This window comes from Rhinolophus sinicus, chromosome 4 (assembly GCF_057876585.1).
Source record: "Rhinolophus sinicus isolate RSI-liver-muscle chromosome 4, RSI-T2T, whole genome shotgun sequence".
NCBI lineage: Eukaryota > Metazoa > Chordata > Mammalia > Chiroptera > Rhinolophidae > Rhinolophus > Rhinolophus sinicus.
In genome coordinates, this window is record NC_142504.1 from 93,117,245 (window position 1) to 93,141,342 (window position 24,098).

At 35.6% G+C, this 24,098-nt stretch overlaps 1 protein-coding gene across 3 annotated transcripts in view; it reads left to right on the forward strand.

Annotated features, from left to right (window-relative positions):
* Positions 1 to 24,098, forward strand: part of PIK3C3 (phosphatidylinositol 3-kinase catalytic subunit type 3) — a 131,155-nt gene that overhangs the window by 30,921 nt on the left and 76,136 nt on the right. For all 3 annotated transcript variants that reach the window (XM_019751746.3, XM_088797972.1, XM_088797973.1), the window contains exons 5-10: positions 2,757 to 2,843; positions 4,749 to 4,844; positions 7,419 to 7,490; positions 12,395 to 12,499; positions 13,131 to 13,223; positions 21,261 to 21,446. In XM_019751746.3, coding sequence (XP_019607305.2) covers positions 2,757 to 2,843; positions 4,749 to 4,844; positions 7,419 to 7,490; positions 12,395 to 12,499; positions 13,131 to 13,223; positions 21,261 to 21,446 — 639 coding nt within the window. The remainder of the gene's footprint in view (positions 1 to 2,756; positions 2,844 to 4,748; positions 4,845 to 7,418; positions 7,491 to 12,394; positions 12,500 to 13,130; positions 13,224 to 21,260; positions 21,447 to 24,098) is intronic.

Genomic DNA, 24,098 nt, shown 5'->3' on the forward strand with positions numbered 1-24,098 from the left:
CCTAAAGTCCAGCCAGGAGCAAGCTCTGCCATCTCCAGATTCTCTCCCCCTGCTCTTTTGTAATTGAGCAATTGGTTATATGATTGGACTTCCCAAGAAGTGCTGTGCTAGCTAGTCTCCCAAGGTGGTCCTCCATGAAACATGCCTCCCACTACTCGTACCATTCTGCATTGGACCTGCACTAGCCCTGTGACTCATTTTCAGCGACGTGATGCAGCCGAAGTGATGCTCGGCTTGTTTTAGGCCTAACACTTAAGACAGCCTGATTGCTTCTGGTTTTGCACTTCTGGGAACAGCGAGCCACCATGTAAGATGTCTTGCTACCCTGATGGAGTGACGGTGTTGAAAGACTGTGAGATGGAGCCGCCCTGGGAGTAGAAGCAGGAAGAGAGAGGCCCCACCACCCAGGTCTGCTAGCTGAGCCCACCCTCTTCCATAAAGGCATTAGAAGTGGGAGTGAAACTCTTGGACATTCCAGCTCCAGCCACCAAATGACAACAGCCTCAGCAGAAACTGTTAGACCAACAGAAAAAAAACATCAGGTGTCCCTCAAAATGATGACTTCCCCACGAATCCTGAAAAAGCATAAAATGGATGTTTTAAGGCGCTAAGGTTTGGGGTGCTTTGTTACCTAGTAGTAGATCAATAGCACGGGTGGCTAGGGGACATTTTGAGTGGTAACGTTCCAGTTCTGCAGAAATTATAAAACTAAATCAAGCAGCGCAATATCTAGGAATTCTGCTCTCAATCTCAAGAGTCCGGTGCGGGAGGCAGGCTTGCAAACAGCCTGATGCAGTTGCTTTGCATTCGCAGTATTGCAGTGATCTTGCCCTATCGGGGTATATTGGTTTTCCTTTCTTGTTGATTGTAGCGTTTCATAGTGTGTGTACCATCGTTTACTCAACGATTCCCACTGTAGATGGACATTTACATTCTTTTATGTCTAAATTTTCTTTATTGTAAATAATGATACACAAATGTGAATGTATCTATGATAATTTAAACTTGTCGTCCAAAGTGGCTTTATCAGTTTACGGTACTGCTGTCCTGACTATACGTTCTTTGGTTGCTGTTTGTAAGTTTGGGAACAGTCATCTTTAGTATTCATATAGGGAAGCTAGGAATATACTTTCTATGTAGGAAGTAATGTTAGCGGCAAACATGAATTCGAAACAAGTGAAAATGACTTTTTTGGCATGTTTAGATCTCAGATTGTGGACGTTTAAAATTTTTTTTTAATTGTTTTTCTTTAACAAAACATAATGATTAGTCATTAGCCCAAGCCTTTCTTATCTTGATAGTTGTGTATGGTTTCTGTTATGTATCCGGCTATATCAAATGTGAAGGTGAGACAAAAGCAATTTTAAGAAGACGGTATAGAGCTTTCCCGCATACCTTCTGCCCCCATATATGCATAGCTATTATTAACATTCCCCACCAGAGTGGTATATTTGTTACAACTGATGAAACTAAAAAAAAAATAAAATTGATGAACCTACTGGTACATCATTGTCACCCAAAGTCCCTAGTTTACCTCAGGGTTCACTATTAGAGTTGTACATTCTATGGGCTTGGGCAATTGTATAATGACAGGTATCCATCATTATAGTATCATTCAGAGTAGTTTCATTGCCCAAAAAATCCTGTGCTCCACCTGTTCAACCCTACTTCCCTCAATTCTGGGCAACCAATTATCTTTTTATTGTCTCTATACCTTTTCCAGTTTTACCTTTTCCAGAATGTATATAGCTGGATTCATACAGCAGTCATTCAGATAGGCTTCTTTCACTTAGTAATATGCATTTAAGTTTCCTCAGTGTCTGTTTATGGCTTGATAGTCCATTTCATTTTAATGCTGAATAATATTATACTGTTGTGAGTACCACAGTTTATTTATCCATTCAGTACTAAGGGACACCTTAGTTGCTTCCAGGTTTTGGCTATTACAAATGAAGCTGCTATAAACATTTCTGTGTAGGTTTTTGTGTAGACATTATTTTTCAGCTTCTTTAGGAAAATACCAAGAAGTGTGATTCCTGGATGGTATGGTACAGTTATAGGACATAGGACAACAACTCTCGTTCATTGCTGGTGTGAAGGCAAAATGGTACAGCTACTTGGGAAGGGAAGATGGGGGTTCTTCCAAAACTAAACACAAGTCACATTCATTTTTGTTATCGGTATATATTGAGTATTACAGTTAATACAGTTTTTTCCTTTCTTAAAATGTGTATACATTTTTGTGGCACCCTCCATATCTGCTGTTGTTTAGTTCTTTTATTTCGTTCATCAGAGTTTGTAGTTTTCCTCATATCGATTTTTTTATAGATTTTGTTAGATTTTCACCAGATTCATTTTTGGGGGTGCTAATGTAAATGTTGCTTTTTTTTTCTTTTTAATAACAGCTGTATTGAGATATAATTTACATACCTCTGTGTCTTTAATTTCAAATTCCGCTTGTTCATTGCTAGTATGTAGGAGAGTAACTGACTTTTGTATATTAACCTTGTATTCTGTTAACCTTGTTATTATTGCTTATTAGTTCCAGGAATTTTTTTTGGTCCATTCTCTCATATTTTCTACATAGGTGATCATGTCATCTGTGAACAAAGACAGTTTTATTTCTTTATTCCTAGTCTCTGTTTTACACTAGCCATCACTTCCATTATGGTGTTGAAAGGATGAGCATTACTATTTTTTATCTTTCTTTCTGTGAGATGTACGTTAACATTTTCTCCATTATATTTGTTCTACAGCTCACCAAAGCCCATCGACAAGGACACATGGTGAAAGTAGATTGGCTGGACAGATTGACATTTAGAGAAATTGAAATGATAAATGAGGTGGGTTGTATTTCTCTTTTTTATTTCAAACTATTTTCTCCAGATATTTAAATCAACATTTTTTTAAGAAGAATTATTCATTGCCAGGTATCTGACAAATGTGGGATTATTGGGGTAACATGTAGTTGGGAGTTCTATATTAATAAGTAGAAAACTTGGGATAGCTGCCTTTCGTATATTTTAATGTTATGTCCAACCATGAAGTAGGTAGTGGATATAAGTGTACTAAATATCATGTAAGTGAAGCCCGTATAAGTTTGATGGCTCACTTGCGTGTTCTAACTCTGGCAGCTCAGATTCAGTACAGTGCTACCTCTTCAGTGACCTTAAATCATCTTTAGCAAGTCCTTTCCCTAGTTAAGATACTTTTTGTCTTATGTACTACATATAGGACTCTGAACTTTTAATAAAGTTATATGGTTCAAGTAGTTTATTTCTTGATCTTATGTATTGGTGTAGAATATGTGTAAAAGATGCTTGAACGAAACTCTTTCCAAAAGTTACAACACATTTTTTTTCTTTTTTTCTATACCTGTACTGAAACACTAGGTATTTGGCCTAACATTTGGTATCTAGAAAGCAGAAGTAACAATTATATTAATCACATCTGGAAAGAGAAATACTAGTTTTGTGATATGCCTAGCTTATAGTGACTTTCACAGATCAGTGTTCTCTGAAAAGTTTTCAGGAGGTGGAAAGAGAGAGAAATGTTTAGTTTTACAACAAACACTTGTAAAAGTTGTATGCTAGCATTATTCTTTTTTTTTTAAAAAGAAATTAGTGGTATTTAACAACTTTTATATTCAGTGTGAATACTGGGCACCTTTTACAAAATTATTTATAGTGCATTCTCATATATTTAAACTGGAAGAAAAGTTTACTCTTTTGAATTTTTATAATAATCACCCTCTAAAACTAGTTTAATCAAAATGCTTACCCATATTTTTCTATTCTTCAGTTTAGGTATCCCTAGGGTAGAAAAGGTAATGTTAGGGCTCACTTTGTCCAGCCTTTCCCATTCTCCCCACCCTCCTCTTTAAAAGACAGAGACCATTACCATAATAGACTATATAATATGCTTCATAAAGCTGAACAATTTAAATGACCTTTTTAGCCTTTTATGATTGTATACATATAGATTTAAAGCTATTTTAAAAACTGTTTGGGGTCAAGACTAATTATCCTTTTAGACTTCATTATTAACATAGTATTTGTGCTTTTTTAAGAGGACAAATTGATACACAGAGTCATCATTTTTTTATGTTCAGGAAGAAGTAACCATTTCCCAGTATACTTAAAGTTTATTGATAAAAATTTACAAATGACTGCAAGTCATCTTAAGACCATTTATAAATTGTGAAAAACTTGTAAAGATTATATGTGTTGAAAATAATTGACCTCAGTCCTTACTAACATGCTTTGTTTTACTTTTGATTTTTGTTGTACTTTTAGTAATTGCTATAGTTAGATTAATCATATGGTTTAAGGATGAGCTGTTCTTTGCTTAAAATTGTTAGAAGTACAAAAACAATCTTTACTTTGGAAACAAAATAGTTCACATACAAATGCATACAAAATACTGTCAAAATTTTATGTAATAAAATCCAAACTGCTGAATAAAGCAACAGTGTTATTAAGTTTCAGGAGGGAGTTATAAGTGAATAGTGGGAACTACAAGCTAAACAGCAGGGCTATATGTAATAAAATAGTAGTGCTACATGGAACAATTTCATTTATAATACTGAAATAAAAATTGGTTAAATTTTAAGTTGTACTTTATAGATCCATGTATTACTGAAGTGGGAATAACAATATATACTGATTCTTTAAAAGAGTGTTAAAAATGATCACTTTTCTTTAAAAACAAAACAAAACAAAAAACCTCTTTTTTTTTTTTTTTTTTAGAGTGAAAAACGAAGTTCTAATTTCATGTACTTGATGGTTGAGTTTCGATGTGTCAAGTGTGATGATAAGGAATATGGTATTGTTTATTATGAAAAGGTATTTGTCTTGGAATTGTTTATGGTCTCTAAAGTATAGGGGAGGGGAACCATTAACAAAAATTACTGTTGTTCCTACTGAGATGAATTATTTGGTTGCAAGATGGCAGTAGACAGCTGTTAGCAGCAGCTGTTTATGTATGCACAAATCAAATCATATAGCTACAACAAGATTACAAAAGCCGATCATTCATGTAATGCAGTTTTGGCTTACAGAATTCAATAAATAGGCAAGAGATCAAAAACTTTTTGATTAATCGTTCTGCAAATTGGCACGTAGGACATTAAAGCAATAGCTTTATTAACAATTAGAATTCATTTGAAAAGTAAAAAAGGAATCATTTTTAAATGGTAACTTGTTAAATGTTAAGGATTTGTTTGTTGTTTGAGGGTATATATAATGTGTTGGAATTGTGTATGTGACCCTAACATAAGTATGCGTGTGAAAGACTTTACAGATCTGCATTTATTTATATAATATATGCAGAATTAAGAAAATTATGTTAATAGTAGGCTGAGTAATAACACATACCCAGTTCTGGATTTCTTCTGGTCTGCTCATTGTGTGAAAAAAGTAAAATATGTTTGACGTGTACCTATTGGAATAACACCTGTGCCTTAAATGCTTGTTGAAGGGTCTTCATTTAAGTGCTACAGAAATAATTCTATGCATAGTTCAAAACCACATAAATCAGATACCTTCAATTATTTTAGAAATGCTTAGACAAATGCTTAAAATCAGTGTGAATGAGGACAGACTTTTGATACATGGCATAGTAGAATAATATTTCTTCTATCCGATAGCTAAGCTTATACGCAGTATATTTATTAGAAACAGCACTTTTAAATTACATTTAAATTTTAGTGTTGTTTGCTAAAGCTGTCACAAGTGATTTTTAAATATAAATATAAATTATTATTTGAAGGATGTTTTCATAATGGAGGTATAGGGTTTGTATAGTTAATTTATATCACTTTTATTATATTTTTCAAGTTTATATTTTTTCCCTTAAGCTTGTCTCCCTTTCCTTCAGCAAAAGGGTAGGAAATGTTAACTTATTTCAGTTTTTTATTTTGTAAATCATATTCCCTAGGGAAAAAAAGAAGGTAGAAAGATAGACTAACGTTTTTTTAATTCATTAGAAACACTGTTAAAAAGAAAGGGAAATGTAGGTGAGTGAAATTTTGTCATGGATACTTTTTAATAAAATTATATTTTACATTTTATACTATATGTGATTTCATTAAAAGCAATATTTCCTGCCTATATGGAGTTTATATTGCAAAAGCATGCTAATGGAGGTGGTACTTTTGAACATTGGAGATGTGAAGGATCTTTTGAAAGACAGCTTTGATAATAGATGAAATAATAACAGAATAGAAATTAGAAGAATTTCAAGTATTTTTGAAAAGGTTCTCGACCCCTTTCTACTGCTTCTTGAAAATTGCCCATAAATTAATGCCTGTGTACCTACCCTGTCATATTTCCACTTAGTGTAAAGATTGCTGGGCCAGTGTATTGAATCTAATGGAAATAGACTTTCTTGTCACTTGTCTTTTGTGACAGATAGCCTTAGTGAAGATTACTTGTCACAGTTGGGCTGATAAATGTGTTTTCTGGTGTTGTGACTGAGAACCAGCCTGTTAAACAACGGCTGTGGGAATTTGTGGTTTTCTGTAAGACTCAATTACTGAACTAAAGTAAAGTCACAAAGTACTTCCCCTCTTTCAGTTTGTCCTGATTTTGTTGAACATATCTAAAATTGAAAATACAGTAGCATTTGGAAATTGACAGAAAAACTTGATGTTAGTTGTACAAATGTGAGGAAATGAATTTGACCTTAATTATTAATTAGATTAGCCTTTTCCAGTATGTATGCAGTGACATTTATTATGCTGAATTACCTTTCTTGCCTGAATTGGATAAAAATAAAAGCCAACATTCTTCAAAAATGATAATACCAACAAAATAAGACAGCTTTATTTCTTAAGAATTGATTCTCATTATTTAAGTTTACATTATGTCAAGTAGGCATCCCTCTCAGGATCAGTGCTGCTGAGTCTCTAGCTGTGTATAAATTTGCGTAACATTAATCCCACACTTAAAATTCTACATTTCATTGGAACTCAGTTGTGATCATTTGAAGTTACAAACATCCACTTAGTAGTTTTTGCAAGTGATGCAACACATCCATTGTGCCATATTTTAATTATGTCGTTTCTTGTTCCATGTTTGAAAATGAGGACATATTTTTTTTGAGTCGCTGTCGTCATAAAGTATTAAAAAAAAAAAAAAAAGCAATCTGCTATTTCCAGACCTCATATTTCTAAAACCGATTACAAATTTTTATTGTTAGATTTCATTTTTCTCAAAAAGTTTTATCAGCAACAAAAGGTAAAAAATAGATACGTATTTTAAAATACAGTTGAAGGAAGATTAATTTTTTTAAAGGAAGGAATGATGTTCATTAAATAGAATTAAATACATTGAAGTGTACATTATTATGTTTTGTTTCTTACTATTTGGTTACATTTTATTTATTTGTATTTTTTAACTTATTACACTGTAATCCAGGATGGTGATGAGTCATCTCCAATTTTAACCAGCTTTGAGATAGTGAAAGTTCCTGATCCTCAGATGTCTATGGTGAGTTATTGTCAAATTTCTTATGAAAGTGCTTTATTCTACAGTGATTATAGCATAGATCCACATCATACACTTTCTTTTTAAAAAGTATACCTCAGTTATCTAAAATTGATTTATAAATCCACTTAGCTATCTGGAATCGCATTCAGATGGGATTCTTACAAGAAATACTATCATGCAAAAATAAGGTTAGGATGATACAGCGTTGGGGAGCCATTTTATTTGGATTATTGAAAGAGCTAGGGAATGTGGTCTTAAAGGGAGGACTTGGGAGAACAGGTACAGGCACACTTTGGAGATGCTGCGTGTTTGGTTCCAGACTACTGCAATAAAGTAAACATTGCAATAGAGCGAGTCACATGATTTTTTTGGTTTCCCAGTGCATATATGGAAGTTATGCTTATACTATACTGTAGTCTGTTAAGTGTGCAATAGCATTATGTCTAAAAAAGTGTACATACCTTAATTAAAAGATACTTTACTGCTAAAAAATACTAGCCATCATCTGAGCTTCCAGTGAGTTGTAATCTTTTTTGCTGGTGGAGAGTCTTGCCTCCATATTGATGGCTGCTGACTGACCAGGGTGATGGTTGCTTAAGGTTTGGGGTGGCTGTGACAGTGTCTTAAAATAAGACAGTGAAGTTTGCCACATTGATTGCCTCTTTCTTTCAAATGATTGCTCTGTAGCGTTTGATACTGTTTGATAGCATTTTACCCACAGTAGAACTTCTTTCAAAATTGGAGTCCTCTCAAACCTTGCTGCTGCTTCATCAACTAAGTTTACGTAATATTCTAACTCTCGTTGTCACTTCAACAGTCTTCACAGTATCTTTACCATGAGTAGATTTCGTTCCAAGAAACCATTTTCTTTGCTCATCCATAAGAAGCAACTCCTCAGCTGTTAAAGTTTTATTATGCGTTTGAAGCAATTCAGTCATATCTTTAGGGTCCACTTCTGATTCCAGTTCTCTCCTTATGTCCATCACATCTGCAGTTACTTCCTCTATTGAAGTCTTGAACCTCTGTAAGTCATCCATGGGGAGTGGAATCAACTTCTTCCAAACTCCTGTTAATGTTGATGTTTTGACCGCTTCCCATGAATCACGAATATTCTCAGTGGCATCTAGAATGGGAACTCCTTTCCAGAAGGTTTTCAGTTTGCTTTGCCCACATCCCTCAGAGGAATCACTGTTTGTGGCAGCTGTCCTTACAAAATGTTTTTCTTCATAAGACTTGAAAATCGAAATTACTCCTTGATCCAGAGCTGCAGAGAATGTTTTGTTAGCTGGCATGAAAGCAACATTAATGTAGTTGTAGATCTCTATCAGAGCTCTTGGGTGACCAGGTGTATTGTCAATGAGCAGTAATATTTTGAAAGGACTCTTTTTTTCTGAGCAGTAGTTCTCAACAGTGGGTTTAAAATAGTCAGTAAATCATGTTGTAAACAGATGTGCTGTCATTCAGATTTTGTTGTTCCATTAATAGATCATAGGCAGAGTAGATTTAGCACAATTGTTAACTACTGTAGAATTTTCAAAATGGTGAATGAGCATTGGTTCAACTTAAAACACCAGCTGCACTGGCTCCTAACAAGAGAGTCAGCCTGTCCTTTGAAGCTTTGAAGCCAGGCATTGCCTTCTGCTCTCTAGCTATGAAAGTCCTAGGCAGCATCTTCTTTCAACATAAGGCCGTTTCCTCTACATTGGAAATCTGTTGTTTAGTGCAGCCACTTTCTTTAATTCTCTTAGCTAGATCTTCTGGATAACTAGCTGCAGCTTCTACATCAGCACTTACTGCTTCACCTCTCATTTTATGTTAAGAAGATGGTTTCTTTCCTTAAATTCTGTGAAACAAACTCTGCTAGCTTCAGATTTTTCTTCTGCAGCTTCCTCACCTCTCTCACCCTTCATAGAATTGAAGAGAGCTAGAGAGGGCCTTGCTCTGGATTAGGCTTTGGCTTAAGGGAATGTTGTGGCTTGTTTGATGTTCTATCCAGACCACTAAAACTCTCCACATCAACAATAAGACTGTTTTGCTTTCTTATCATTTGTATGTTAACTGGAGTAGCACTTTTAATTTCCTTTAAGACCTTTTCCTTTGCATTCACAACTTGGCTAACTATTTGGCACAACAGGGCCAGTTTTGGGCCTATCTTGCCTTTCAGCATGCTTCCCTCACTAAGCTTAATCATTTCTGGCTTTTGATTTAAACTGAGAGATGTGTGACTCTTCCTTTCACTTGAACACTTAGCCACCATTGTAGGGTTATTAATTGGCCTAATTTCAATATTGTTGTGTCTTAGGGAATGGGGAGGCATGAAGAGAGGGAGAGAGATGGGGGGAACATCTAGTCAGTGGGGCACTCAGTACAACCACACATTCATCGATTTAGTTCGCTTTCTTATAAGGGTAGGTTTGTGGCACCCCAAAACAGTTAAAATAGTAACATCAAAGTTCACTGATCACAGATCACCATAATGAATATAATAATGATGAGAAAGTTTGAAATATTGCGAGAATTACCAAAATGTGACATGGACTTGAAGTGGGCAAATGCTATTGGGAAATGGTGCTATAGCTTTGTTTGATGCAGGGTTGCTATGAACCTTCAATTTGTTAAAAAAAAAAAGAAAAAACTCCAAAGTCCAATAAAGCAGAGTGCAATAAAATGAGTTATGCTGCCTGTGTTTAAAAGATTGTCATTGTAAAGAAGGGGACTTAGCTTATACCAGGATATAACACTAGGATCAAAGGGTAAAGATTTTAGGGGGGCTGGGTTGGTTGCAAAATATGGAAGATTATTGTAGTTACTAGAACTATTCAGTTTGAATCATGGTATGTTAGATGGTTTTGAGATACCTACTTATTGGAGTTTTTCAGGTGGTAGCTCTCTCGTGGATATGAAAGAGTAAGAATTCCTGCTTTGCAACAGAGATTTAATTACATGACTTTAGATTTAGAAAGTTCCAGGCAAAAACTCCTTTCAATGGCAAAATAGATACCGTGATATTCATACTTATAACTCATTTACATCATTCTGAACCATTTTGTTCTTCTTTTATGAATTTCTATTTAGATTAGTTACCTTCCTAATGAGACCAAAGTAATAGATTAAAAGTAGCACATTGGAAGATGAAAACATGATGACAGAGATAAATACCAGTTATTCACACAGGAAGTAATGGCTAATGGCCTAACATCAGAGGAAGAGATAGGGGGAAAAAAGAGTAAAAAGTTAGAAAAAAAAGTCTCTTGGGAATCTTTTAGAAACAAACACCTATATACCTTCACAGTCCCTATGTAGCATAATAATATTGAGTTGATATATCTAAAATTGACACTGAATTTTCATTATAAAATCAAGTATTTTGCATTCTGGATATTTGAAAGACACAAATGTGTATACTTGGTTACCTACAAAATGCCCAAGAGTAAACAAGTTTTGTCATATTGGGATCATAGGTATCAGTTTTGTGTGACTTCTACCAAAATGTCAGGTAAATGAGATGTCTGTATATTTAGTGCATTCTTTTCTAAAGAAAATGCTCATCAACAGTTGCAGCTTTAACATTATGAATGCTGTAATTTAAAAAAAACACACAAAAGCAAACAAAAAAACTAGGGCTCTAGTTAAAAGTTTTTAGTTTTAAATATAAGCAAGCAAGCACAAAACAAAAGCTTTTTTTTTTTTTTTAAAGGTAGACTACTTTTCTTACCCCTTTACTATACAGAGGGATATATTTTAACAAAGTAACTGAGTGCCACTGACCTGATATACCACTGTATCAGACAATAAAACAGACTATAAAACTTATATAATTACAGTGTGGTACTAGCACATGTACATATACAAACAGATTGGTAGAACAAAATAGAAAGCCCAGGAATAGATCCAAATGGATATGAAGATTAGTGTATGATAAAGGTGGTATTTCATCACTGGAGCATAGTGCTGAGAAACCGATTAGCCATTTGGAAAAAGATAAAATTAAATCAGAGCCATACCTCACACCATAAAGAAGTGGATCAGGGATTTAAATGTTAAAAAATAAAATTTTACTAGTACTTTACTCTCAATTGTAGGGAAAAGCTTTCTAACGATGACTCAAAATCCAGAGGCAGTAAAAGAAATGATTGATAAATTTGACTGCATTAAAAAATTGACTGTATGGCAAAAATACCATAACAAAGTCAAAAGACCACTGGCAAATTGGGAGAAACTATTTGTTACTTACATCACAAAGGGCTGAATCTTTGCGATATAAAGAACTCTTAGAAACTGAAGAACAAAGGATCAAAAAGCCAACTGAAAATTAGGAAAAAGTCATTAACAGACAGTACACCCATACAAAAATAAATAAAATAAAAATTCCTTCAGCAAAGACAGTATGTTAAAAACAAACCGTTTTGGCCACAGGTGAAATAGTTAACAGTAAATATGTCTATTGAAGTCCTGTGGTCCTTGCCCTCAGTTACTACTGGCAGTTAAACTGCTCAGATGACGATGATGATGATGCGCTGCAATGATATCACAAGGTCGTTAGTAGCTCATAAGAAGAGGGGATGCTTTACTCTGGGTTGTCAGGGAAGATCTTAGAGTGAACGTGATGTTCGAGTGGATGAAAACCTGAATACCGGGAGGATGAGGGGTAGATGTTTTAAGAAGATGGAATGGCATGTGCGTATTATGGCACCAGTAAAGCATAAAGCATGCTTAGTTTCCCTATCACACAATGGTGATATACTTTTAAAACATACCTAGGAGACGCTGAAGTTGTAACAAAAATAAAATACTAAGTATTACAAAATGGTCTAAAATAAATATTTTTCAGTTCCTAACTGGCTATTGAATCTTGCTTTTGGTCAAGTTTGCATTGTTGATTAATATTTTAAAATAATTTTTAGGAGAATTTAGTTGAGAGCAAACACCACAAGCTTGCCCGGAGTTTAAGAAGTGGACCTTCTGACCATGATCTCAAACCTAATGCTGCCACAAGAGATCAGCTAAATGTAAGAATTCATAAAATGTTAATGTAAAAGCAATTAAATGTGTATTTTGGTTGCAAGGGATGTGATAACACGTCAGTTAAAAGTGATTTAGATGGATGTTTTTTCCAGGTTAACGAACCCTACCTGATTTCAGCAATTTCACATTTCTGTAATTTTATTATTATTGAACTTTCTGGAGACAGAGGTACAAATACTATAAACTTTTGTGACACAGCTGTCTTAGAACCTGGCTCGGTGCATTGCCTGACGGGGGCCTGGGTGTGCACATGTGCATTGTCACACACATTAACGCAATGAGAGAAACATTTATTGTTTGGATTTTTCCCTTTTGGGGGGAGGCTTTTGTTATTTTGGTTTGTTTTTTTTCTGGTTGAATTAAATTAGCTCTGTAGTTATATATTTTTAGATGGAGTATGACTTTTTCATATTTTTCTCCCCCTCCCACTCTAATAATACCCTTTCTGGATTGATAAGTACAGCAAATTGAAGTCTTACGTGGCTGCCTGTATGTTATCCTTGCTTATAATAGTTCTAGTATAGATATGTTTAGACAAATGACAAGTTTTAAATACATACAGGAAACATAATAGAAAGAATGTATTTGACAAAAGTTCTTTTTTTTCTTTTGTAGATTATTGTGAGTTATCCACCAACCAAGCAACTTACATATGAAGAACAAGATCTTGTTTGGAAGTTCAGATATTATCTTACTAATCAAGAAAAAGTGAGTTTTTTGAATGTTTTCATCTATGTCAAATTTATCTATGAACTTTGTTGATGAACAAGATGAGGTCAGACTGCCAAGGAAATATAGAGTTATTGTTAAATTTTTAAAACTTTGCAGAACAGTATATATGATACTCCATTAAAAAAAATTATAGAGGTATACACACACAGACACGTACCCGTTTGTTGATGTATAGACAATGCCTGAATGGGTTAAGTCAGAGAGACTTGGTTCAGTTTCTGGCACTGCAACTTGTTATTCCTAGGTAAGGTGAGGTAAATTGCTTTGGAAGCTTGGTTTCCTCATTTTTCTAAAGAAGCTTGGTTTCCTCCTTCATAGATGAAATACTAGTGAAATACTAGTAGGTGCAGAATAAATGTTTATTCACTTCTGTCTTCATTCTTCTCCTCTTTGAACCTAGGTGATGAGCAAAATATTTACATTATTAAAATAACTGTAGATTTCTGGAGGAGATGTGGCTAGAGAGAGAGTATGAGAAACGTTATTTGAAATGTGGAAATTGAGTTGGTAGAGTGTCAGCCAACTTCAAGTGTAGGATAGAGGCTAGGTCAGAACTGAACATTTGCTTTCCATAAAGAAACGAGGGAGTACGCAGTCTCTGGAGAGACAGAATTGCGATGAAGTAAGTCGTCTGGGGACCTGGTTTTGAGTCTTACTGTTGCCACTAAGAAGCCTTTTTTGACTGCAGGCAAATTACTTCACCTGTCTTAAGCTTTAGTTTCCTCATATTTAATATGCATCGATTAAATGATAGTGAACTTTAAGTTCTTCCAGTTCTTAAAATAGTGTGCCAATTCTTAGAACATAGGTTCAAGGGCTAACTCTTAAAGTATCTTAATAATAACCAGCATCAATTAAATAGCCATTGTGTGCCAGGGATCTTTTAAATCCCACCCCCCACCCCACCCCCGACCCCCGCCATCCCACCCATACACACAATTTGTTCTACAGATGAGGAAACTTGAGTCCTACAGAGTTAGGAACCTGTGTAGAATCACAAAGTTTATAAATGCTGTTCCTTGATATGCTTACATTTATGAGTTAGAAGAGAAGGTAGTCATTGAAGACACAGAAAAGAGAATTATAGAGAAAATATTGGCAGCATCATGCACATGGCAGAAATTGTGAAATGCATTGGGGGTAAAACTGAGAAGCATCAAGAAAATTAGTATCAAAGTTATTTCAGAAAGGCACCCAGTTCATTGAATATGAGCAGGCATATTGTGTGGCACTGGTAGACTTTGTGCATCCAGGGAAAAGTCCCTTGATCTAGAGTCAGAATTGTTTATCACCCTATATAAAGTGTTTGCTTACAAAAGCTGAGATGCCTCTAGACTTGCTAAATAGCAGAACTTATCATTTTCTTCTGAATTTATTTAAAAAAAAGAAAGAAAAATTAGTATCTGTCAGAAAGGCATTATATGATTATGTAAGGATGAATGAATGTTTCACGGCCTCATGGGATGGTCTTTAGCTACTTTTACTTGTTTTTCTGAAACAGTTATATTTTCTTTAGTTTCCAAAGTAAAGATAAAAATCCAGTTGCAGCTCATCTGAACTCTTCAGCTTTTCCTCCTTATCTTTGATTGAGGCCTTTGGAGATTCTTTGTAGATGAATTCTAATCATTTTCCTTATATCCATGATAAGAATAAGAGAGGAATTTTAAATTTTCCATTGCTTTGCATGTTATTCTCTTCATCCCTGCAAAAAAGGAAGTGTTCATCAATAGATTTGCAGGTTTGTGATTTTGTGTTTTAGAAAAAAAAAAATTGAGTTAGTATATGTTACTCTGTTAAATGAAGAATAAGCGTGGTAACAGAAATTGTATCTTGAATGCAGCACAATCTTGTCTAAAATACACAGCAAGATATTGAATTAAACCTGTTAGAATGTATAAGTTCAAGAAGCATAGAATGGATTTACAGAGCAGAACTGCCTTAGATAGAAAGGCTTGCAAGAAAAATTGTTTGTTTAAACAAGTAGTCACTTCCCACTGAAATTCAATTACTTCTAGATATGTGCAAAAGAAAGAAAATGCTCAAGTGATATAAAGTGTGTGACAAGTTTCATTTAACTAGTTGATTTCAAGTTTTCGAAAAGTGGGTGATGAAACTTCAATTCTCAGGACATATTATAGGATTTTTATGATCACTAGAGTGGAGTGAACGATATTTTTTAATCTTCGGGAAGCACTTTTCAGTCAACCAAATATATATTGGCCTTGAAGTGACCAGAGGAGTTATTCACACAGCCACATTTGTATCTCTGTAATAATTTAAAACGGGTTTTGTAGAAAACAAATACTCTTGTACCTTTGTCCCTTGATTTATTTACACAAAGAAATTCTTTTCAGTGTCAGTTTCTTAGGAACAGTGATTTAGGTTATTTGGCATTTGGGCCCTGAGGCTGAAATGATTTTCTAGAGAGAAAGCAGTGCTCAGAAAAACAAATTGGTGGAAATTGGTTCTTACAGAGTTGTACTTTTTATTTATTTTTTAATTAAATTTGGTCTTTCCACCTATATTTTTCTCAATGACTGTGTTGCCAGGCCTTGCTGGCACAGTTTTAAGTGTTTCAGATGAAAACCCTCTAGTCTAGACTTGATGTTATACCTTAAAAGTTCGCAGTAATAACTTTGTCCAACAAAACCAGTTAAATTTATGAAGTATTTTAAATTTTGTGATTCATAGCGTGTAAGAAGTGACTCATTTTTATGGAACTCAAAGTGTGAATACTGTAACTTTTCAAAACTAGCTTTTACCATGGTGAATGGCCTCTCTTATAAAAATGTTGATTAGCAATAACTTACGTTCACTAAATGTCTTTCCATTATGTTTGGGGAGAAATGCAGTAGGAAGAGTCATATGTGCTGAAAGGCATAGGGATGCACTGAATGTCCATGAGCGGTTGCTTCTGAAGCAGCCACCGAGACGGCGACCTCAGGACTGTCGGACACAAGTGATCACATTTGTGCATCCTGACAAGAAATGGGTGGTGAATCATAGCAGACGTGAATTCAATTCAGCAAGCGTTTCTTATCAACCCTTTGCCTAGAATTATTCAGGACTCTGGGCTTCAAGATAGTGTTTCTCTGTCTTTATATATAGTAAAACTGTTTTAAAGAAAAGGTGTTTATGTACAATCAAAATGGAGACATAGTAATTGATCAAGAGTTACTTGTTTTGTAAACCTTTAGATAATTACTATAATAGAGATGTGGAGTAGAACAGGGTCAGCATGAAGGAGGTTTCTCAGAGCAAAGCTTGGTCTTAACATCTGAACAAGCTTTCCTGGTATTTCTTAATGATTATTTTTCATGGGGAACAAAAGCATTAGTACAGCAGAGAGTTAGGTGCAGAGACAAAGTTCAAAGGGATGGTTATGAGATAGAAAAGATGGAGGAAGTTTGTGATGAGCCTTGAATTCTATGCTTGGGCGTTGGATTTCTCAGGTAGTAGGAAACCACTAACGCAACAAAATGTGTATCTTATCTTAGCAAATGGTGTTTTAAGGAAGACGAACCAGGGTGGATTGGAGCAGAGCTGAGAATGAAAAAAAGAGACATAATTAGAAGACTCATGTAGTGATTTTGAGAGCAATATTAGAGGCCAAGGGAAGAAGAGGCGATTGTGTAAAATGACTTGGAGACAACTCCCAGGACTTAGGCCTGAGTGCCTGAAATAAGGAAATATGTCAGGTAGAAGGATCAGGGTGAGGGGACGCTTTCTTTATTTTTTAAATTTATTTATTGGGGAATATTGGGGAACAGTGTGTTTTTCCAGGATGTCAAGTCGTTGTTTTTCAATCTAATTGTGGAGGGCACAGCTCACTGGCCCATGTGGGAGTTGAACCAGCAACCTTGGTGTTATGAGCACAGTGCTCTAACCACTGAGCAAACCGGTTACCCATGCTTTTATTTTTGAATGTTTTGAATTGAAAGTATTAGAAGAACAACTGTGATATTGTGATATAATAAAGAATATACGTTTGGTCTTTGGTTTCTAAAACGCTAGGAATGTCCTGAGTGGTAAGGAGAAGAAGAGCATCTTTTGTTATTCATAATAAGCCCCTTTGAACCATCCTGGAGTTTATGCTAATGATGTGACTCTTGGAGGATGGGGCTGATTGCCAGGGCAACCAACCTTTTGATTAGAGAGTAGAACTTTGAGCCCCTCCCCCTAACCTCGGAGAGGGGCTGGGGATTTAGTTCATCCCCAGTGGCCAGTGATCTTAATAAGTCATACCTATGTAATGGCGTCTTCATAAAAATCTATAGCAACGGGGTCCGTAGTGCTTCTGGGTTGGTGAACACATCCATTTGACGGGAGGGTGGCACCTTAATCTGTATGGGGACAGAAGCTCCTGTGCTAGGGACTCTTCCAGAACTTGCTCAATGTATCTCTTCGTCTGTGTTATTCACTTGTGGCCTTTATAATATACCACCAATAATAAGTAAAGTATGTCCCCGAGTTCTGTGAGCCATTATAGCAAATTATCGAACCTGAGGAGGGTGTGGTGGGAACACCTGATTTGTAGCCATGTTGAACAGAACTGGGGATCCCAGATGGTCATCTGAAATGAGACACAGCCTTGTGAGACCGACTCCTTTACCCTTGGAATCTGCACTGACTCCAGGTAGTTAATGTCAGAGTCGAATTACATTGTAGGACACCCAGCTGGTGTCGACAGAGAATCAGGGAATTGGATGGTGTGGAAAACCCACACGTTTGGTATTGGAAGTGTCTTGAGTGGAGCAATTGGTTTTCCTTTAGCAACAAAGTAGAACTTCCCAATTAATTGAGTTGGTAGAAGTTAAAATTATAAATATACATGATAAATATATAATAGTATTTTTAGCTCTGGAGTGATTGTGATAGTGTTTTTGAAAATAGCAGATGCCAGTGAGATGATTCTAAGATTGAAAGGGAAGGTAACAAAGTGTTTATTGCTGTTAATAGAAAACATGGTAATAAATGTTCTGATGTTAACACTTAACGTTGGACTCAACATCAGAAATAGAATAATAATAATATTGGATAATAAAATAATTAACAATTGTCAAGTATTTATTATATACAAAGTACTATTCTAAACACTTACATTAGATAACATATTTAATCTTTACCACAATCTAATGACATAGGTCACTTAAAAGTTAAGTAATGTGCTCCAAATGGCTCAGTAATTGTTGGAGCCAAGAAGTAGGATTTGACCCCAAACACCCTGGATCTGCAGCTTGTAAATACATTCCAGTTATCTGTGGAAGTTCTAGGGGTAAAATTGTGTTTGAATCCCATACCTTTACATAGATCAATAAAGCATCTTTAAAGGATTTAAGATTAAGTATCATCGTTATTGCTGTCCTCTATTCTTATACTTTCTTTCTAATTCCTCTTCTCCTTGTTTCCATCTTCATTCTGCTACCTCCTTGTTTACATTTGTAACATTTAGCTTTATAAAATTGTGGAATTTAAGTTTCTTGGCTGTAGTGTACTCTGTAAATCTTAGTATATCTGTAAATGTGAGAATCTAGGAGTTAGATTGTCTCAGTGATTGAATTAGGTAATCAGTATGCTGCAAGATTTGCTTATAATAAGCACACAGTTGCACATTTTTGTTAAGACTGCTGATGTACTATGAAATGGAAGAGCTTTTGCTGTAGTTATTTAAGAAGTATTGCTTTGTTTCCACATTCAACCTAGAAATACAATTTAGAAGTGAAAAATAATTCCTGTGGAATAAGTTAGTAGGGCAGTCTGTGTTCTTATTTGGAGAGAAACACTGTGCTAAACGGTGTGCAGGAAGGAGGTGAGGAGAAATTGATAGCTGTCCTTGGGGAATGCAGATTCCAGCTGTAGAGATGGGATTGCCCACAAAAGCATTTGGCGGTTAGAAGAGCATCACTAAAATGAAGGTAACAAGATTGACGCAACTCCTAAATAAGAGCTGAAGGTTGCCTGGAAAAATTGAAGTTCTGACATCCTGGCCTTACAGAACACAGCACTACTGTTTTGGTGAGCATAAGGACGTCTTGTAGACAGGAGTTAGACACGTTAACTTGGTTGAATCAGAAGGGCAGCAAGAGTTAGCTCACTGGGAGTTAGAGGTATGGATTGTGATGAGAGGTACCAGTGGAGTTTTGAGACAGAAGCCAAGATTGTGTTGTTGTTTGCTTTTTGTTTGTTTTGCAGATTAGAGTGACCAGATCATTGATCTGGAAACCACACTATAACCATATGACAGTCATCTTCAAACATTGGAAACGTTGTCTATGTGAAGAGGGGCTTAAATTGACTCTCATTTTCTCTATAGACAGTGAAACTGACCAATGGGAAGAAGTTACATGAAGACACTGTTGTCTTTTGGTTCATTATAGTTTTGTTGTTCATAAAACAACAAAAATGGTTTCACTGTCTATAAATGTAAGATGCACTTTGGAAATTAGTCATTCGAATAAAGAAAATATTGGACCTCTTTATGTCAGGAACGTTACAAGGTAAATTTCTGCTGACAGTGGGAAGTTTGTGCCAAAATCACTTCCAACTTGAGCTTCTGAGAGGTTGTGTGAAATGCTTAGACGGGTAATGGTTATTGAGGCTCTTAGCTGGAAGGCTGTTCCAAACTTTAGGTGTGTGGTATAAGAATCACTCTGAGGGGAAACAAGAAATATTGGTAGGAAATAGTAGACAGGAATTGGGAATGGATTTAGGAGACCAGTGTTGGCAGAGTAGGGGCTCTGAGGGGTAGGGGCTTAGCTAATTAGGAGATGGCCTTGGTAAGGAGGACCCCCCTGGTGGGAAATGCACGGGCTGAGTGTCAGTGGACTTGGACTCAGCTTCTTCACCATTTTGAGGTGATGACCAAGCCACTTGACTTGTCTGAAATTATATGCAGCTTGAACGTTGGACTAGATAATCTCCATAGTGCTTTTTTTTTTAATTTAGTTATATCAAGAATAAGTTAGGGAATGAGCATGAAGTTTCATTTTATGCCACACTAACCAGTGATTGTGCTTTGTTATCCCAGCGGATATTTTCTTGAGAATTTGATTAGTTTACGAATGAAGAGATTTTAGCAGGAATTTAAAATTTTAAAGTTATCTTTGTTCAAGAGATGAATTCCTAGAGGAAGAGAAAGAAGAAAATGTCTTGGGATCAGCCAGGGAAGTGTTGCCAGTAGGGAGACCTGGCAATAGAGATTGCTATTTATAGAAAGCAGATACGCAGCTTTTTTTAAAAAGCATTTATTATGTATGCAGCCATGAGTGATATACTCTGAGGCAATTTACTTCCCTGACAGTTTGGTGAAAACTTCAGTATGCCACCTATCTCAAGAAGTAAGGTTCCAGAAAAATGCTGCAGCCAGCCAGCGGAATCAAGAATATTTGCTGCTGCTTCTGTATTTATCTCTTTTTATGTTTGTTTCCGTGGAGTTTTTGTTTGATTGTCTGTCTTTTTAAATAGTTACTTCTCTGCATAAAGAGAGAAATAACATATTCAGTTTAGTTTGAGTCCTCATGGTATGTGAGTATCTAGGAAACCCAGTGACCCTGGAGAAATGTTCAAGAGTGGGGTTAGTGGTGTGGGTTCTCCCCTCGCTTGGCTTTGGACTCTTTCATTCATTGGCTGCTTCATTTTATGTTACATGTAGATATAAATGAAGGTCTTCTCAAAGGCATCTCAAAGTTCATGAGACATGCCTCAACTATATCTATGTCTTGAGACCTGAAGTATTTTAAAATAACAAAAGCACAGTGAAGAAAAAACAAAAGAAAATGTAAAAATCCATAGCGTGCTGAAAGTAGTTTGAGCTGTAAAGCTACAGGCAACATGCTTTTTTTTTTCTCTTGTCCCGCAGTGCTTTTCTAGGATCCTGTGTATTACTTTGGTTAGTGTTTACATAAGGAGACTCTTCCATCAGGACCAAGTGGAACTCTGTCTAGTCACCCTTGACCTTCCCTACCCCAGGTAATAGGCTGCTGTTTCTAATTTAAACATCTTTTCTGATTTTAGGCTTTGACAAAATTCTTGAAATGTGTTAATTGGGATCTCCCTCAGGAAGCCAAACAGGCATTGGAACTTCTGGGGAAATGGAAGCCAATGGATGTAGAGGACTCGTTGGAGCTGTTGTCCTCCCATTACACTAACCCAACAGTGAGGCGTTATGCTGTCGCCCGGTTGCGACAGGCAGATGACGAGGTACGCTATTGTTGTTGTTCATTTTTGGGTACATCTTAAACTACGGCCTGATTAGATAGACTGTGAGTGTGTGTGTGGGGGGGGGAGGGGGAGAGGAAAGGTGGGGAGATTTTTTTTAGAAGGGAAGAGGATATACTAGTTGTATTTTCAGAAGTAAAATTAAAATATTCCTCCAAGGACTCCTCTGTGAAATGAAAATTTACTTCCTGATCTGTTTTGTGATAGGACAATCTCTCCCAGGACATTTACCTGGCAGCAGAGCTTGTATTGCTCTGTCTGGAAAAGGAATTCTAATGAAAAATGGTTTAATGCAGCACCAGCTAGGGAGTAATTCAGATCCCTTCTATCAGTCAGTATACAACAAGCCACATTTAATTGTAGCCTTGAAAAGCCCTTGGGGCCTTTAAAACATAGAGATGCATGGTCATCTTACTCTCCTTCAAATTCCTTTAAACTTTCTGCTGCTGACAATTGTGTGGATATGCAGATTTTCTGAAGGTGGTTTTGAATCCTTTGGAAAGCAAAGACAGTGAACTTTATGCTGGCTCTTTGTATACATATAAGGCCACACGGAAGGAGGAATTCTGTTGACACAAAGTATTGCTGGATTTTGAATTTTAGTAATTCGTAATGAGGGAGACTAATCCAGCATTATTTTTTATTGATTAATTTTTATAGGGTGAAGGTGCTGTCAAACATAATCTAACATAACCTAGCTTATAGGGCTTATGGGATATGGGATAACTCTTCTCAAGCCTTGATATATATAGGAACGCGGATTCCATAGAACATCTATGATCTGACCTTTATAAAAATAATTAAATCGGTTTGAATTCGCAGTGGTATCTGAATTTCAAGAAGCAAAACACAGCATTTATTAAGCGCAATATGTTATACATGTGTATTTAATTATAGTAGAATTTAAACAGTGAAGTAAATAGTATAGTGAATGCTCACGTAATTTACCCATCTTCAGCAGTTGCAACTCACAGCCAATCTTGAGTCACCTATAACATCACTTATTCTTTTCCACCGTTGCCTACCTCCACTAGATTACTTGGAGGCAAATCTCACGATATTATATCATTTTATCAGAGTGGGATGTTTTTCACATAGGATGTTTTTCACTCTCCTATCAAAAAGCAACCCTAAGCATCATTATTCAGCATATTCTCCTTCTAAATTGTCTTTACTGTGCCACAAGTAAAAAAAAGTATTACAGTATTTATTTGAAATATTGAAATATTTATTTTGAAGTTCATTAGAAATGTCTTTTAAGTCATTAATTCTCTGTATATGGCTGACATGAGTCATAGAGTTTAGATAAAGGCCTCTGGGGAGTAGTCAAAACAGCCCCTTATGGTGGGTTCAGAATTTAAATCGAAAAATTGTACATCATCATTTTTTGATAGTCTGACTTTAGTTTCTTCACGTGCTTAGAGGCGTTAACAGCATTTGTGCAAGTACTGAGCTATTTCTAGAGCACTTTATAATTTTCGTCATGAGGTAGAGGATAATGATAGAAACATTGCATACATTCTAAACTGCAAAATACGATTCACTTATTGTTAGTTTCTTTCAGGTTTTACAGATATAGCATAACTAGTATGGTGATTAAGTTATGTTATGATTTCCCTTTCTCTGAACTTAGTTCAGTAATTAACTGTATATATTCAACTAAAGAAAAGGTCTTTCAATTCTGTTACTATTTATTTGTCAGATGTATATTAAGATCTGAATTTTGTCTTCTCTCTGACTCTGTACATATATATGTATGGGTATATATGTGTTAGGTTGATGCAAAAGTAATTGCAGGTTTTGCAATTATTTTTAACCTTTTAAACCACAATTACTTTTGCACCAACCTAATATATACACATACATATATATATGTCTTTGGGAACACTATATATTAATCTCACTTCAGTTTCCTATTTTTTTAAAAACAGTGATAATAGCTGCTTATGTCACATGATACTTATGAAGAAAAAATATTGTGGGGCAAAGTTTCGAAAACGGTACTCATGCACATATGCAGAAAGATTGCATATTTGTATTATGTAAATTTCATGCTAAAATCGTGCATATCATGCCTTTCATTCCTAATTGGTTTAAGATGTCCTCTTTCTTTTTGCTGTATCTACGGAGTACAGTATTTATGGTTTTATAAGCTCCAAATGTTTTTTGGTATTGCAAAAAATAATAGAATCATATAATAGCATCAAAAGATACATACATCAAAGGTCAATTTGTCTAAATATCTACATCTTGGAGAACTGGAAAACTTGAATGAAAAATACTGTGTTTTATGTTTGGACAATTAGTCTAATTTCTTGAATGTACCAGTCTCTCCAGTAGCATGTGTTTCTTCATCATCCCAGATGTCTTTCTCCTATTCATCCTTCAACTTGTAGCACAGACCTTACCACCTCTGGGAAACCTCTCTGAACCATCCCAGGAAGCAAGCAGAATTTTTGTTTGTTTCTTTTCTGCTCCCACAACATTTGGTTTATTTCTTTACTGTAATATTAACCTTTTCTTCCCCCAGTTTACTTTGCTTTATAATTGTGAAAGAATAATACAGAAAGTAACATTCCTTTGACATCCTACTCCTCCAACCATTTCTTACCCCAGAAGGGTAGCCACTCATGT